Below are 16166 nucleotides of genomic sequence, written 5' to 3' on the forward strand. Positions count from 1 at the left end.
CCACCCACCCACCCATAACCTCCTGTTAGGGTCAAACACTCGCGCCCCAGTGGTCCAGCTGCGAGCCGGGCAGTGTGAGGAGAGAGACCCGGGCAGGGCACGAGACCCCCTCCCCGTCCCCAGTGCTTGGTCAGAGCGGGGGCGGGAGCGCAGCCAGACGGGGCTGCCAGCTCCCTTCCCAGCCCGCGAGGGGGCGCCGCGTCCCCATGACAACGCGGACACCCCACCCCACCCCACCCCATCCCCAGGCTCCCGGGAGGGCAGCGCCCCCCGCTAAGCCGCGCTGGGGGCCGCAGGCGGTGCCCCACCCCCTACAGTGCCCGAGTGGAGCGCCTCCGGCCGGCTCCAGGGAGGGGCGCGCGTAGTAGGGGTCCCCGACGCCCGGGGTGGTGCCCCCCGCGCGTCCCCGTTGGGTGGCCGGCCCGGGGCGGGCGGCGCGGCCCCGCCAGGATTGGCTGCTTCCCCGTGACATCACGCGGCTCAGGGAAAAGTGCGAGCGTGAGCGCGAGTCTCAGCCACAGCGCCGGGAGCTGCGGGCGGAGCAGGGGCCGCCCCTCTGCACCCCGTCCCCGCCCCCGGCCCGCGGCCCGGCCGCGCGCCCCGCCCGCCGGCCCGCGGGGCCACCCCCAAGTCCCGCCGTCTGTCAGGTGCGAGGGGAACGGGGCGGAGGTGTCTGGTAAGTGACTCCGCGGCTGCGCGGGGGCGGGGGACTCGGTGGGCAGAGAAGGACGCGTGGCTCGCGGACCCTCGGAGGCTCCCCGAGGCGGGCCCGACTAGGACAGGGCCCCAGGCTGCTTTGGGGGCGAGCCTGGTGCTGGGAGCTGCAGAAGGCCTGGGGGTGAGGGGCCCGCTGGAAGAAAGGCCCGGAGTGTGGCTCGGAGGCTTCTCCAGGTGCGCCTCCGGGAAGGAATGGACAGGCAGTAGGTCGGGCGGCGGCGGTGGTGGTGATGGTGTGTGTGCCCGCCCGCAGCCCCTCAGGAGCCCGGGGCAGCCGTCGGGGGCGGGACCCCGCACTTCATTCTGCACTGGCAGCTCTTACGGGCGCCGGGCGCTGAAGCCCCAAAGAGGCTTTTTCCCGCCCGTCTCCTCGCCACCCCGGCGCCGCCAGCCCACTCCAGTCCACCGAATCCTCCATCAGCGACCTTGAACTCTGACGGAAAACACCCCTGCCCTCTCCTGGCGCCCTCCCCCCTCCAAGACTCCCCGCCTTTGTCGCCCAGGCTCAGAGACTGGGAGGTCCAGCACCAAGCCCCGAGCCCCATGGCGGAAGTGTCACGCGCAGTGTCGGTGCCAAATCCCCTGTGCCCCTTCTTCCTCCCCGCAACTCCTGAGTCTCCTCTCCTGCCCCAGGGACACAGCAGAGACCACAGCCTTCCTGGAGCCCTAGCTTGAACGCCTAGGAATCGAGGACTCGCCCCCACCCCCGCCCTTCACCACCACCGCCCCCTGGCCCTGGCGTACAGGGAATGAGAGCCCACCGCGCCTGGGAAAAGGGGGCTCCAGGACCCAGGAAAGCAAGGTGCCCACGCCCAGAGGCTGCAGGAACTGCGTTCCAGGGAGTTGGGGGAGGGTGGGGCACGGGGGAACCAGGGCCCCTTCGACCACCTGGGAGTCGGGGAGACGTGGTCTCCAGTTGGGCCCGGTAATAATTCCCAACGAGGCCCACCCCACTCCAGGGCTCGAGAGGCCGGGTGCCCTCTCCAGCCGCTGGAGCCGGGCGGTGCCTCTTCGGCGGGTTAGGAGTGTGAGATGGGAAAGAGTCTTACACACGCCTTACACAAGTCCCGGCCGGGCCTCCCAGTTATGGAGGTGCTTCTTGCAGCCTTCTGCCCTGCGGACTGGGCGCCCTTTGGCGATATCTGCGCAGTGGGCACACGGAGCAGAACCTAGTGTCCCGCAAGTCAGGTTGAGAGACTCAAACAGCAACCCCTCGACAAAAGTCCGTCCCAGCCCGGCACTTGGCACCTCAACGCTGGGGACGCAGACACCGCGGGGCCCTGGGCTAAGACGACGCCCCCACGTCTGGGGTCTCCCAGGCAACTCAGATTGTAGTCCGGTCTTGGCGGTGCAGCCGGGAACGCTTCCCCATACACAGGCGGGGAGCGATCTAAACCCGGGTTCTTGGCCGACCTTCTTCTTACTCAGACAGCCGAAGTATGGGCTGAGCCTCCGGGCAGGGGCGGGACCCACAGGACCCACGGTGGGTCCGGCATTTGCTCCTGTACACAGGCTCACAGATGCAGGCACACCCGAACCGTGTGCATCCCCAGGCCGCAGCACTCCAGGCACACACAGACATGCACATGCACGTGTCCACACCGCGCGAGCATGCTCACGCGCACAGGGGCGCACTGGTATCCAGGCGTGGCTCAGCGCGCACACACACAGTACATGCAGACAGCTACTAGCTTCTACTCGCGCTCCCCAGTGATCACACACAAACAGAACTCGCACTCGCCTTTCCGCCCACCCATGCCTCACAGTGTGCCGGATGGAACCGGGTGCCCTTAACTTTCCCACTGTGGAACCCCTGGAGGAGCCCAAGGCAGCTCCGGAGCGGGGCCTGGCGAGGGGGACCCTAGTCCCTCCCCTGTGAGGCCCTGCCTGGGACTTCCCCTGCATTCCCAGTCGCTCTTGGAGTTTGGGGGCGGTGGGCGAATAGCGGCCACCCGCTCTAGGTCCGGAGCTGCACCCAGGGACCGACATTGCCATCTAGCGGTGCACACATCCCCGGGCGGTGGCTGCTCCCCAGGTTCCCGCGGGGCCTCAATCCCAGAGAAGCACCCCAGCAGAGGCTGCAGTTGGAATGTCTGCGGGTGACCCCCTGAAAGATATTTGGGGCGGGAAGAGGGGAAAGTATTTGCCTAGACCTGTCTGCAGCTGGCCGCTTCCCCAAGCAGGTCCAAGGCGAGTAAACCCTTGGCCACCTGATTGGAGACAAGCTGTTCAGATGGAGATAAGAGATCTGTTTTTCTCTGGGAAAGCTAAGAGAGGGAGCCCACAGGAAATGAGAAGAGACCCTACACCCAGGCCTCCCCTGATCCATCCCTGTGCTGTGTGCTCAGTTCTGTCCGACTCTTTGTGACCCCATGGACTATAGCCCGCCAGGCTCCTCTGTCCATCGGGATTCTCCATGTAAGAATACTGGAGTGGGTTGCTTTTCCTTCTCCAGGGGATCTTCCCAACCTTGGTATCGAACTCCTGTCTCTGGTGTCTCCTATATTGCAGATGGATTCTTTTAACCGCTGAGGCCACCTGAGGCAGGGTAGAGTAGAGACAGGAAAACAAGAGGCTGTTGTAGCACCTTGGGGTTAAGGTGGCTCCCGGGCTCTAATTCTGCCCCCACCCCTCCTTACACACTGGGTGACTTTAGGCAAGTTAATTCACATTATCCTCGCGTGTTAGAAGATACCTCAGTAAGACGAAGACACTTATAGCACCTGCCTTTTTCGGCTGCTGTGAGGATTAAACCCAATAATCTATATAAAAAGCTCGGAGGGATCCCTGACTCATAGTTCACACTCAATAAACAAGAGCTATTATGTGTTTCCTGTTTGGTACCTCCAGCTCCATTTCTATCTCACTGGCCTGTGTCTGGACCCTGGCGGGGGGCTGGGGGAGAAGGTCTAAAGCGAGGGTTTCCTTGGGGCTGGTGGATGAACCATTCCTGCCCAGCCCTCGCCAGCCAGCCGGCACGTGTCTATAGAAGGCAGCCTCCCCAGGCCGGGTGCCTCTGCCTCCTGTCTCGCCCAGAAGGTGGTGCCCAAGCTTCTATTTTGGAGTCTGTGAGCATGGTACTTGGTCTTTGCCCTTGATTCTTCTGCCACCTTGGGGGTGGCACCACCCTGCTCTGAGCCTCTCCTGTGAACTAAGGATTTGGGTGTGAGGATTGAAACTGCCAGGCCAGGAGGCTGGGGCTGTGATGGCAGCTGACTGAAGCCGGGCTTGGAGGGGAGGGCGGGCGCGGGGGGTCACCCTGGCACCTGGCTCCAGCCTCCAGTGCACGTTCGTGCTGGAGAGGCAGTTGAGGTGCTGACCCACATCGCTGCCAGGAGGGAGGCTGTCCCAGGACAGGCAGCCTCTCTCTCTACTTTGCAAAGGAGACCGGGAGGGGCAGGGAGGCGAGGTGGCTTGTGCATGGCCACCCAGCTAAGACCCTGGGAGCCTGGGCTGCGGGGCACGGGCTCCTTCCTCCACACCCCGCTTCCTCCGCCTCTCTCTCACACAGACGCACAGAACTACGTATATACGCCAGGGAGCTGCGGGGCTGGCAGGGCTGTGATGGGCCCGTGTGCGTGTGTAATGGTGTGCGTGTTGGCGGGTGTGAAGGAGGCTGGGCTGAACGGCTGCCCTGGCACAGCGCGCTGGGCGTGGGCCTCCCTCACACAGAGGGAGAGGAGGTGGGGGGACGCGAAGAGGCTTCAGGGAGAGGCCCCAGGCTTGGGGGCTTCCGGCAAGGGCGCCCAGTGTGCACTGGCAGGCAAGGGGCACCCTCGGGGGCTGGCCACGGGTGCCGCTGCCGCAGTCCCTCTGGGCCACTTGCTCCTCCTTCGGGTTCCCATCGGGCACTGGCCCCCGGGAAGCCCTGGGAGTCTTGCCTCAGCGGACGGGCCCTTTCGGCTTCTGATTCTTCACAGACAGACCCCAGCTACCCTTGCGTTGCACCCCCACGCCCTGGGGATGAGGGAGGGCTCCGAGAGGGGCTGCCACAGTGGCACTGTCCCCTCCTCATTGAATTTCCTGTTCCATGCCACCTGTTCCATGATCAGGTCAGGTCACCTCTGGGACCACTGTCTCCTGTGGCTCTTTGGGCCTCCTTCTGCCAGATCCCTTAGCTCTGGGACAGCAACAGGAGCTTCAGGAGCTATGGAGCCTTGGGCAGGTTATGGCCTCGGTTTCTTCATCTGTTAGTCAGAAATAACAATGTCTGAGACTTCCCTGGCAGTCAGTGGTTAAGACTCCATGCTTCCACTGCAGAGGGTGTGGGTTTGATCCCTAGTCAGGGAACTAAGATCCCACATGCCATGCCCCACGACCGATAAACAAATAAATAACAGCGTCTACTTCTTAGGTTTGTTGTGAGGATGAAATGAATTAATACTTACAAAAAGCATAGAAAGTGCTTGGTAGACAATGCACGTTAGCTGGTAGTATATATTCTTGCCTTTGTCCCCAGTGCCTTCTGTAGGGATTAGTGGGCAAGTCCCGCTGCAACTTTTGGTTAAGAAGTGACCAAGTTCAAAAGGGAAGGGACATACATCTACCTAATGCTGATTCATGTGGATGGATAGCAAAAAACCAGCACAATATTGTGATTATCCTCTAATTAAAAAAACATTTAAAAATCTAAAAAGAAAAGAAGTGACAAAGAGGGTGAATGAAGGAATACCTCTGACCTGAGGCACGTGCTGGTGTCAGGGACCACCCTTGCCCCCACCCCTCCACCCATACTGGCCTCCTGTCCATACCTCGCACATGCCTCTGGGCCTCGGCCATTGCCCTCGCTGAGGCCCCTCTCTGCAGCTCTGACTGCCCATCCCCTCTCTGACTCATTCTCTGTCACCTGTCCTTGTTTTCATTCGAGCACTTTTTCCTTGCTCATGTGTTTGTATGTCTCCCCCGATCGGGATTTGAACTCTGTGAGAGTGGGAGGCTGCGTGTGTGTCTCCTGCACGTCTGTAACCCCGGCACCTACAACAGCAGTTGCACAGAGCTCAGTTCAGCTCAGCCGCTCAGGCCTGTCTGACTCTCTGCGACCCCATGGACTGCAGCACGCCAGGCCTCCCTGTCCATCACCAACTCCCAGAGTTTACCCAAACGCATGTGCATTGAGTCAGTGATGCCATCCAGCCATCTCATCCTCTGTCGTCCCCTTGCACAGAGTAGGCACCCAGTAAATGCTGCATGAGTGGAGACAGGAGGAAGTGATGGGACCGGGTTCTCTAAGGTTTGCAGGACGATGTTTCTCCTGTCACCTTGACTCCAGGGCACCTCACCTCATGCCTCTCATGCGCTTCAACAGTTCACCCCCTTCCTCTCTTGTTCCAGACACTGTCCGCCCACTGCCGCTGTCCAAAATGGCGAACTTCACCCCGATCAACGGCAGCTCGGGCAACCAGTCTGTGCGCCTGGTCACGTCAACCCATAACCGCTATGAGACGGTGGAAATGGTGTTCATCGCCACGGTGACAGGCTCCCTGAGCCTGGTGACGGTCGTGGGCAACATCCTGGTGATGCTGTCCATCAAGGTCAACAGGCAGCTGCAGACGGTCAACAACTACTTCCTCTTCAGCCTGGCCTGTGCTGACCTCATCATAGGCGCTTTCTCCATGAACCTCTACACCGTATACATCATCAAGGGCTACTGGCCTCTGGGCGCCGTGGTCTGTGACCTGTGGCTGGCCCTGGATTACGTGGTGAGCAACGCCTCTGTCATGAACCTGCTCATCATCAGCTTTGACCGGTACTTCTGCGTCACCAAGCCCCTCACCTACCCCGCCCGGCGCACCACCAAGATGGCGGGGCTGATGATCGCCGCTGCCTGGGTCCTGTCCTTCGTGCTCTGGGCGCCTGCCATCTTGTTCTGGCAGTTCGTGGTGGGCAAGCGGACGGTGCCTGACAACCAGTGCTTCATCCAGTTCCTGTCCAACCCCGCGGTGACCTTCGGCACAGCCATTGCCGCCTTCTACCTGCCCGTGGTCATCATGACGGTGCTCTACGTCCACATCTCCCTGGCCAGTCGCAGCCGAGTTCACAAGCACCGGCCCGAAGGCCCGAAGGAGAAGAAGGCCAAGACCCTGGCCTTCCTCAAGAGCCCCCTGATGAAGCAGAGTGTCAAGAAACCTCCGCCCCCAGGAGACACCGCGGCTAGGGGCGAGCTGCGCAACGGGAAGCTGGAGGAGGCTCCTCCGCCCGTGCTGCCACCCCCGCCACGCCCCGTGGCTGACAAGGACACCTCCAATGAGTCCAGCTCGGGTAGCGCCACCCAAAACACCAAGGAACGCCCGCCCACAGAGCTGTCAACCACAGAGGCCACCACGCCGGCCACACCCGCACCCCCCCTCCAGCCACGGACCCTCAACCCGGCCTCCAAATGGTCCAAGATCCAGATTGTAACGAAGCAGACAGGCAACGAGTGTGTGACGGCCATCGAGATTGTGCCTGCCACGCCGGCTGGCATGCGCCCGGCAGCCAACGTGGCCCGGAAGTTTGCCAGCATTGCCCGCAGCCAGGTGCGGAAGAAGCGGCAGATGGCGGCCCGGGAGCGCAAGGTGACTCGGACCATCTTTGCCATCCTGCTGGCCTTCATCCTCACCTGGACGCCCTACAACGTCATGGTCCTGGTGAACACCTTCTGCCAGAGCTGCATCCCCGAGACTGTGTGGTCCATCGGCTACTGGCTCTGCTACGTCAACAGCACCATCAACCCGGCCTGCTATGCCCTCTGCAATGCCACCTTTAAAAAGACCTTCCGGCACCTGCTGCTCTGCCAGTATCGGAACATCGGCACTGCCAGGTAGGCAGGCAGGGGTGCCACTGGAGGTGCTGGTGCGTGTGCGGGTAGCCACGTGGCTCAGCTGATGTCCCAGAGAGATTTGGAGGCACTTCTCAGTGTTCAGGTTCTCCGAAGAGAACTGAGGTCCCCAAGACCCCGCGAGGCTCAGAAGAAGCTCTGGCTGGATTCCGAGACCAGGTCTCTGCTCAGGCCGAGGAGGATCAGCCCCAGAAGGTGACTGAGCCGGACGGTCTGACCCATCTCTGTTGTCCTGCCTCAGGGAGCTGGGGGGCACTGGTCTACCTGGGCACCTTGCCCCACTGTGACTGGCCAGCATGGCTGAAAGAAGGGACATCTGGAGGGGAGCAGAGCCTTCTTTGGGAGGAGCAAGAGGGCCAGTGGTTGGGAAAGGAGGCTCAGGAAGGGAATGGAAGGGGAGGGACCCCTATTCTGCTGTAACCGGTGCTTTCTGCCCCCGACACCCCCGCATGTAGGCTCGGCCCCTCCTCCTAAATGCCACTCCAGGGGCAGAGACTCCCCTTGCTGCAGCTACTCAGCCAGGCTCTGGTTGGGTGGGTGTGGGGGGTGGGCTGGCTGGAAGCCAGGTAGAGTGGGCCCTGAACATACCCCTTATAGCACGCCTGGGTCACATTCGGGATGGGCCAGTGGGGAGATCAGGGGTTCACTCAGGAACTGGGGTCTGCCACCTCCCACCCTAGGCTGAGCTGAGCGGTTCCATCCTTCTGTGGAGTTGTCCCCCTCCCCAAAGAGGGGGCTTGTCCCAGGTCACGTGTAGCGAAGGTGGGACTGCGAGGGGTATTCGCACTGGCCTCTGCGGAGTATGAGGGACGCTCCGGTGGGTCACCAGGGAGAAACCCCCAGGTGGGGTGGATTTGACCCCAACAGTCTTCCTTGATGGGGGCGGGTGGGGGGGGGATGGGCAGGGCTGGACCCAAAGATCCTGACCTGGGGGAAACTGAGATGGGGGAGTCAGTCCTATCGCCCCCGGGTTCCCTCCCCACCCCTGGCCTGGCACTGGAGAAACAGGACTGAAGGGCTCGGGGGACTTGACCGGGGGCACCCTTCCAGGGGTCTATAATAGGGGCCCCTGGAAGAAATGTTCCTAACCGTTCTTTCTCCATGAGCTCTGGAGAAGCACTCACCGCCAAACCCCCAAACCCCCAAAAGCCACTGTTCCCTCCAGCCCTCTCTCTCCTCCATTGTCCCACCTCCAACAAATCACCACAGCAAACTCCCTGGGAAGGGGCTTTTATATATTAAAAGAAAAGCTTTTATTGGGAACAAAAAGATATTTATTTTATTTATTTCTTAGTAATGGCATCCAGTAGGGGAAAAAGAAAAGTGGGTACAGGGGAATCAAATACCTTTGCAGGGGGGCGGTGCTCAAGCTGCCCAGAATCCCTTGTCCCTCCCCACTTTAGGCACTTGGGGTGATGTGGGCAAGTGAAAGGGAAGAAGCAGGGCATGATTGATAAAGCTAACGAGGAGGCAGAAGGCACTGGTGGGTAACATCTTGAGCCTGTGGAGGGAGGGTGTGGGCCGGGCCTCCTAGTGAAGCCGGGGTGCCTTGGCATCTGGGCCTGGCCACTAGTCCTTTTCCTTCCCTTTCTTAGCTGTAAAACAAGAAAGAAACACTGCATTAGCAGGGTTCGGGTGACCCAGTGGAGAACACCACCCCCCCCACCCTTCCCTGCAGCACGCACATTAGAGAAAACAAAATTCTGCCCCCTGGTGGTTCTCCATCAGCCCGCCCCGGGAAGCCCCTGGGCCAGGGCAGCCATTGTGATGCCCTGGGACACTCCTCACTCCGCCAGCTTAGACTTCCGTTGGGAAATCAGAAAACCTCCCAGTTCGCGGTCTCAGTCCTAGTCCCAGCAGCCCTGGAACACAGCCTCAGTCCCTTCACCTGGGAAGTGGGTATATGCCCCTCTGCCTGGTTGGCCTCCAGGACTGTCGGGAGTCAGGAAGGAAGCTAAGGGAGAGAGGAAGTAAAGAAGTCCTTCCCAGCTAGAAACTGCCCCCACCTGCTGGGAAATGACAAAGCCAGGCCCTTCCAGGCCCACTGCCCTGGATCCTAAGCCAAAGGCTCCAACAGAACCACTGACTTGGTCTTTACTTGAGCCAGGGTTTCAACCTCCCAGACTCCATCTGCAGAGCTCTCAGTACCACCCACCTAAGGTCTCTGCCTATAGAAAGACAGTGTAGACATCAAGAAGTCACTGGCCAGTACCCAAAAACGGCAACTTCACCACTGCCTTCACAGGTTGGGGCAGCCACCTGTGACGATCCCATCCCTACCGACCCCACCTTGCTAACCTTTGGCCTTGGCTTTGGTCTTGGGGCTGCAGGGCTTGGTCACTCGGATGGTCTCCTGGCACTGGGCATTGTATCGCGCCTTCTTCAGGGTCCCTTGGCGGGCTTTGGTGCCTGTGCCCCCATCACACGCCCCCCAGGTCTCAAACTTGTACTTGCAGTCGGCTGGCGGGAGATCCCGGGGAGGTTAGGGCTGGGCAGCCTGTGAAGGGGCCTGTGAAGCTGGGCCCCCGCCTACCCTCCGCGGGCACCCCACCTCACCTCCAAACTCCTTCTTCCAGTTACAGGGCACCCGGCACCGGATGCGCTGCGTCTGGGCCCCGCAGGTGCCCTCGCGGAATCCCACGCCGCAGTCCTTGCTGCTGGGGGTGCAGGGCCCCCAGGTCCACTCGGCACACTCGCTCCCTGGGCCTCCCTTCTTCACTTTGTCTGCAACGCCGGGGAACAGAGCTCAGGACCTGGACTTGGACTCACCCTTCCTGGGGTCTGGCCTCACCTGGGCTCCGGCCCCCTTTCAGTCCCCCGCTCCCGCCGTATCACCTTTCTTTTTGGCCACCGCGGAGGTGAGCGCCAGCAAGGCGAGGAGGGCGAGGAGGAGGAAGCTTCGGCGCTGCATCCTGAGGGGAGAGCACGGGTCAGAATCCTCCCCCCACCCCGGGGGCCGCAGGCGTGGACCACCCCCCCCCCCAACTTTGCCCCAGTTCCCAGGCCAGGCCCAAAGGGTCGGGCTGCTACTGCGGCGGACTTGGGGGGGCCGGCCCCTCGCTGCCAGCCCGGGCGCACAGCGGGAGGAATCTCCCCGGGGGCCTCCTGGAGCCTGGGACGCAGCTCAGACCCCCTCCCCGCCTCCGGACCCCAGATGAGCAGCGGCTGGGGGGCCCGAAGCCACCGCGCGCCCTCCGGGGCCCCGCACGCTCACTCGCTCGCTGCCCGCGCGCGCGGCTTCGCTCCCTCCCGCGCCGGGCTGTCCCGCTCCGGCCGCCGCGGCCCCTTTTGTCTCCAGAACCGGTCTGAGCCGGTCACATGGGCCCCCGCCCCCTCCCCCCTACCGAGGAAGGACCTGCCCCGCCCCCTCCCCTCAAACCCGCGCCGCCCCCCCGACCCCGGCGTCCCCGCCTCTCTTCCCTCCCCGCGCCCCTACCCCACCTCTTCCCGCTGCTCGCCCCACACCCTCGCCTCACCCGGCCTCTGCCCTCGGCTCTCAGACACCCGGCTCTCCTGGGCTCCCCATCCTCCGATCCCGGGCTCTCCCGGCCCCGGGTCTCCGTCTGGTCCCCGCACTCCATTCCCCATGCCTCAATCTGGCGCTGCATCGGCCCTAGCCCCGGTTTTCCGTCCCCTTTTCCCCCTGGACGCCCGCTTCCCTCCACGGCCACGGAGCCTTAGGTGGAGACCAGGAGAGGGTACGGAGCCCCGGGTGTGTCCTAGGTCCCGGCCTGGGGCCCGCGTTCGAGCCGGTGGGCGGCTCTGTCCGCCGAGCCCCGGGAGGGTGCAGTGATGAACCCCGTCGAGTCTCCCCTCCACCTCCCAGGACCCGCTAGACTCTCAGCGACCCTTAGATGCTGGGGAAGGAGCACCAGCCCCGCCTCGGATCGCTTCACCAAGTGTCCAGGGAGATGTTCTACTCCGTGTTGCGGTGGGGCTCGCAGGGGAACCCCAGAAGAGCGCACGAGTTGTTGGGGGGGCGCGGAGGCCGGTGCGCTCTTCTCGGAGCGCAAGTTGGAGGGGGCGCGCGGGGGGGCGGGGGGCGGTTAAGGAAGGAGGAGCCCGCAGGCCGGGGTTTGGTTAAGACTTAAGAGCAGACAGGAGCCGTCTGAGAAGTTCCAGATCCGGCCTTGCAAAGGCTGCAAATGCCCACCTCTTGTGAGCCGGGCCCTCGGGCATCGCCTCCTCAGGTCCCCGTAGGAGCCAGAGTGGTGGAGGCCAGGGGGAGGGGGCTTGCCCAGCCACAGGGCAACCGGGCACAAGAAACCAGGCCAGGCCCCTGCCCCACCTCTTTCACTTTCATTGTTATCGTCCCAGCGGGAAGCGGGAAGCTGGAGGAAACTGGCTCCTCCCCCAGCCCCTGCGAGCCCCGCAGCCTGGCCGAGGTCAGGTCCCGGGCAGGCCCTCAGACCCCACCCCCACACAGGAATCAGGACTCCCTGAAATGGGTCTGCGTTCATGGCATCCAGTCCCCCAACCCTGCGGATAACCCAACAGATCCCACTGCTTCAGGAAGACCCCCCACCCCCCCAAAAAAAGAAAAGCAGAAAGGAAAAAAAATACACTTTACTGAGTCACACCCAGCTGTAAACATGTCACCATGAGGGAGCCCCATCCCAACCCCCAGGCCACAGAGTCGGAGGTGAAATGACAGGGTTTGGGAGGAGGGTCACACGCTAAGCAGGGCGGCGGGCAGGCAGATGCAGCAGAAGACCCCGGGTGGGGGTGGGGGGGGTCAGGGCAGGAGAGGGGGCCGAGCCCCCAGGAGCCTCAGAGTGACAGTCCCAAAGGGCTGGGAGGCTTACGAAGCCTCTTCCTGAGGGCTTCCTCAAGGCCCTCTGCCCTCCTGGCTGCGGCCCCTGAACTCCACAGCCCCCATAGCAGTGGGCCCCCCCAATGCCATGCCCCCCACCCCCAGGCCTGCCCAGCCCAGTCCAGTTTCCTGGTCCCCTGTGAGCCTCCCTCCGGGTTAGGCTGCGGCCTCAGGGGACGGGGTGAGACCCCCCCCAGCTCCTCAGAGTCCAGCCCTAGGTCTGGGCAGCTCCTCAGGGAACAGCACGCGGCTCCTTCCCTGGGGCCGGGTCCCTCTGTGGCCGTCTGACTGGAATGTGGCAGCGCGGAGGCCAGGAGGGGCTGGCCGGCCCTCACACCGCGGTCTCCTGGTCCTCCCGCTGGATCATCTGGTAATGCTGCCGGTTTTCCAGGTATGCCGCCAGTTCCGTGTCCTGAGCCTTCTCCGCCCTCTGCCGGGGAGTGTCACCCTGGATGGGGTTGGGGGGGCTGCCATCACCTCAGGAGCCTGTTGGCCCCAACAGACTAGAAGACAGGGCGCTTCCCTCGGGAGAAGCCGCCTTCTGTGATCTCAGGCTTGGGGTCCGGGCTGTGTTGAAGGCCAGCTCTGAATCCCCCGAGGCCACCCTTCCCCAGGCTCCCCTCTCCCATGGGCGGAGTGCGGGGAAGGCTGGCTCTGTCTGCGTAGATTCCTCCGTGCCCGCTCTGCCCCTCTGCTCACCTGCTGGTCAGTCTTCATGAGCGAGGCCCCGGCCTCCACGATGTAGTGGCAGATGGTGCGCTGGCCCAGGGCTGCCGCCTGGTGCAGGCAGGTCTCCCCGCTGGGGGAACAGGGGCTGGCTGTGGACCCCATCCAGTCCTCTGGGCCCTCGTGTCTCCTCAGGGGCCATCAGAAGGGGCAGGAAGTGTGGGGTCCTGGGGTGGGGCGGGGGGTGGCCCAGAGGGCGACAGATATGGCCAGGAAGGGTTTTATGGGCTCTGACAGGATCCACACAGAAGGGCTAGATGAAGCCTGGGTGGTTTCCAGGGTAACTGGGGTCCTGCCCTGCCCAGATACTCACTTTTCCTCCACGGCATCAAGGATCTCAGTGGGCGCTGGAGAAGGGCAGGGGGGAAGAGGTTAGAGAGGCCCAGCAGCCTCCCCGCGGCCCCGGGGGCTCCAGCTCACCGTGCTCCAGCAGGTAGCGGACCACTTCCTTGCTGCCAGTGCTGACCGCGTGGTGCAGGAGCGTGCGGCTCCGCTCGTCACGGTGCATGAGGTCACCCCCAGCTCGGTGCAGCTCCTGGAGCTGGGGGCAGGAGGCAGGGCAAGGCTGGGCACCTCAAGACCACCCTCCTTCCCACCACAGAAACACCCCTCCAACTCTTACACAGGCCCCAGGCTCCCTAGAGGTCTCCAGGGGTCTTTTGGGAGTGCAAGGGAGAGACATTGGGCATCTCTCATCCCAGGTGCCCTTGGACTCCCTGGGAGCCTTGGAGCCTGTGGTTCCTCTAAGACTCACTCCTTTCTGTGCCCTGGGGACAGACGGACTGAGCTAGGAAGCCCCTAAGGAGGGACAATGAATGTGGGTGGGGCGGGGCAGATTGGAACAATCACATGGAGACCCCCCCAGAGGGCCAGGTCATGACAGATGACTGCATCTCGACCAAGCAGCTCCTGGCCCAGCCAGAGGCCCCACTCCCCAGGCCCCGCTGGGGCTGCCAAGGGGAAGAAGCCCGAACCTGGCACTAGTACCTTACAGAAATCGTTCCTCTTGGCAGCCTCGATGAGCTCTTCACCTGCTCGGAACACCAGCCTGTTACACTCTGGCACGGGAGGCCTTGGCTTGCATCAGTGCATGAACATGTATGTGATGTATTATTGTGCAAAGTGGGCCTGAGGGGCACGTGTGCCGAGGGCTGTGGCAAACGTTACTATAGCTATGTTGGTGTGAGGCTGTGTATGGGCTCCACCTCGCCCCGCCCCACCCCACTGAGCCTGGGTCCTCTGACCAGGGAGGAAGCAGGGGCCCTGCAGGGAGAGGCCTCACCTGTAGGGGGCGCAGCGTCCCCTGGCAGTGACCTGCAAACAGAGCAGATGTGACGGGGTGACATGATGAGATGTGACGGCTGACATGAGGTGTGACAGGATGAGATCTGACATGAGATGTGGCAGGGTGACATGATGAGATGTGATGATGTAACAGGATGAGATGTGACAATGATTTGAGGTGACAGGATGTGACAAGATGACATGAAACGACAGGGTGACATGAGATGCGACAGGGTGACAGGATGTGACAAGGTGATGAGATGTGACAGGGTGATAGGATAAGATGTGATGGGGTAACATGATATGTGACAGGGTGACAGGAGGTGACAAGGTGACAAGATGTGAGGGTGACAGGGACATGAGATGTGACAAGGTGACAGGATGTGACAGGGTGACAGGATGAGATGACAAGGTGACGAGATGAGGGTGACAGGATGAGATGTGACGAGGGTGACAGGATGAGATGTGACAAGGTGACAGGATGAGATGTGACAAGATGACAGGATGAGGTGTGACAAGGTGACATGAGATGTGACAGGATGACAGGATGTGACAAGGTGACATGATATGTGACAGGGTGACAGGATGATATGACAAGGTGACGAGATGAGGGTGACATGATATGTGACGGGTGACATGAGGTGTGACAGGATGAGATCTGACATGAGATGTGGCAGGGTGACATGACGAGATATGATGTAACAGGATGAGATGTGACAGTGACTTGGGGTGACAGGATGTGACAAGATGACATGAAATGACGGTGACATGAGATGTGACAGGGTGACAGGATATGACAAGGTGACGAGATGGGACTGGGTGACAGGATGAGATGTGATGGGGTAACATGATATGTGACAGGGTGACAGGATGAGGTGACAAGGTGACGAGATGAGGGTGACAGGATGAGATGTGATAAGGTGACGAGATGTGACAGGGTGACAGGATGTGACAAGGTGACATATGTGACAGGGTGACAGGATGATATGACAAGGTGACGAGATGAGGGTGACATGATGAGATGTGACGGGTGACATGAGGTGTGACAGGATGAGATCTGACATGAGATGTGGCAGGGTGACATGACGAGATGTGATGATATAACAGGATGAGATGTGACAGTGACTTGAGGTGACAGGGTGACAGGATGTGACAAGATGACATGAAATGGCGGTGACATGAGATGTGACAGGGTGACAGGATGTGACAAGATGACAGGATGAGATGTGATGGGGTAACAATATGTGACAGGGTGACAGGATGAGATGACAAGGTGAGATGAGGGTGACAGGATGAGATGTGATAAGGTGACAAGATGTGACAGGGTGACAGGATGTGACAAGGTGACATGATATGTGACAGGGTGACAGGATGAGGTGACAAGGTGACGAGATGTGAGGGTGACAGGGACATGAGATGTGACAAGGTGACAGGATGTGACAAGGTGACAGGATGAGATGTGATGGGGTAACTGTGACAGGGTGACAGGATGAGATGACAAGGTGACGAGATGAGGGTGACAGGATGAGATGTGATAAGGTGACGAGATGTGACAGGGTGACAGGATGTGACAAGGTGACATGAAACGACAGGGTGACAGGATGAGATGTGCCAGGGTGTGGCAGGGGTGTGGCTGGGTGAGATGTGGCAGGGTGACGTGGCTACAGCACAGGCCCAGCTTGTTGCCCTCCCCAGCCCCAGCCCGGGGCACCCTTGGTTCATTCAACAGTTTATTGAGTGCCTCCTGCATGTCAAGTGCTGTTCTGGGCACCAGCAACACAGCCGTGAACAAGACAGGTGGAGAACTTG

The 16166-nt window shown here is 61.4% G+C and overlaps 3 protein-coding genes across 19 annotated transcripts in view; 1 reads left to right on the forward strand and 2 right to left on the reverse strand.

Annotated features, from left to right (window-relative positions):
• Nucleotides 1–554: 554 nt before the first annotated feature.
• On the forward strand, nucleotides 555–8616 carry CHRM4 (cholinergic receptor muscarinic 4). Its single transcript, XM_006042381.3, has 2 exons — nucleotides 555–676; nucleotides 6049–8616. Exon 2 carries the CDS (start codon nucleotides 6078–6080, stop codon nucleotides 7518–7520), a length of 1443 nt encoding a protein of 480 aa, XP_006042443.1. The 5' UTR covers nucleotides 555–676; nucleotides 6049–6077; the 3' UTR covers nucleotides 7521–8616.
• A 147-nt stretch (nucleotides 8617–8763) lies between these two features.
• Nucleotides 8764–11826, reverse strand: MDK (midkine). 4 transcript variants are annotated; one of them, XM_006042380.3, is made up of 5 exons: nucleotides 11688–11826; nucleotides 10370–10446; nucleotides 10091–10258; nucleotides 9833–9994; nucleotides 8764–9129 (listed from the first exon to the last, which is right to left on the reverse strand). In XM_006042380.3, the coding sequence occupies exons 1-5, from the start codon at nucleotides 11711–11713 to the stop codon at nucleotides 9104–9106; spliced, it is 459 nt and encodes a 152-aa protein (XP_006042442.1). In that variant the 5' UTR covers nucleotides 11714–11826; the 3' UTR covers nucleotides 8764–9103. The 4 variants fall into 4 exon arrangements, with proteins under 4 accessions (XP_006042442.1, XP_044785142.1, XP_044785141.1 ...); XM_044929207.1 differs by lacking the exon at nucleotides 11688–11826 and adding an exon at nucleotides 11431–11449; XM_044929206.1 differs by lacking the exon at nucleotides 11688–11826 and adding an exon at nucleotides 11383–11401.
• A 259-nt stretch (nucleotides 11827–12085) lies between these two features.
• DGKZ (diacylglycerol kinase zeta) overlaps nucleotides 12086–16166 on the reverse strand; it is a 44864-nt gene continuing 40783 nt past the window's right edge. For 11 of the 14 annotated variants that reach the window (XM_025266124.2, XM_025266125.1, XM_025266126.1 and 8 more), the window contains 6 exons: nucleotides 14356–14387; nucleotides 14061–14104; nucleotides 13494–13614; nucleotides 13387–13420; nucleotides 13047–13146; nucleotides 12086–12795 (listed from right to left, as the gene is read on the reverse strand). In XM_025266124.2, the coding sequence (XP_025121909.1) occupies nucleotides 12679–12795; nucleotides 13047–13146; nucleotides 13387–13420; nucleotides 13494–13614; nucleotides 14061–14104; nucleotides 14356–14387 (448 nt within the window). In that variant the 3' untranslated portion in view covers nucleotides 12086–12678. Of the gene's footprint in view, nucleotides 12796–13046; nucleotides 13241–13386; nucleotides 13421–13493; nucleotides 13615–14060; nucleotides 14105–14355; nucleotides 14462–16166 lie in introns of those variants that run through there. The other 3 variants (XM_044929201.1, XM_025266118.1, XM_044929202.1) reach the window with 3 other exon arrangements.

This window comes from Bubalus bubalis, chromosome 16 (genome assembly GCF_019923935.1).
Source record: "Bubalus bubalis isolate 160015118507 breed Murrah chromosome 16, NDDB_SH_1, whole genome shotgun sequence".
NCBI lineage: Eukaryota > Metazoa > Chordata > Mammalia > Artiodactyla > Bovidae > Bubalus > Bubalus bubalis.

What these genes read in the sequence shown, in the direction of transcription:
- MDK (XM_006042380.3), bottom strand. Translation starts at nt 11,713, where the DNA reads ATGCCCGAGGGCCCGGCTCACAAGAG. An exon ending in CGCGGTGGCCAAAAAGAAAG is followed by an intron (nt 10,259 to 10,369) that starts GTGATACGGCGG and finishes CCGGCGTTGCAG; the next exon opens with ACAAAGTGAAGAAGGGAGGC. An exon ending in GACCAAAGCCAAGGCCAAAG is followed by an intron (nt 9,130 to 9,832) that starts GTTAGCAAGGTG and finishes CTTGTTTTACAG; the next exon opens with CTAAGAAAGGGAAGGAAAAG.
- CHRM4 (XM_006042381.3), top strand. Translation starts at nt 6,078, where the DNA reads ATGGCGAACTTCACCCCGATCAACGGCAGCTCGGGCAACCAGTCTGTG.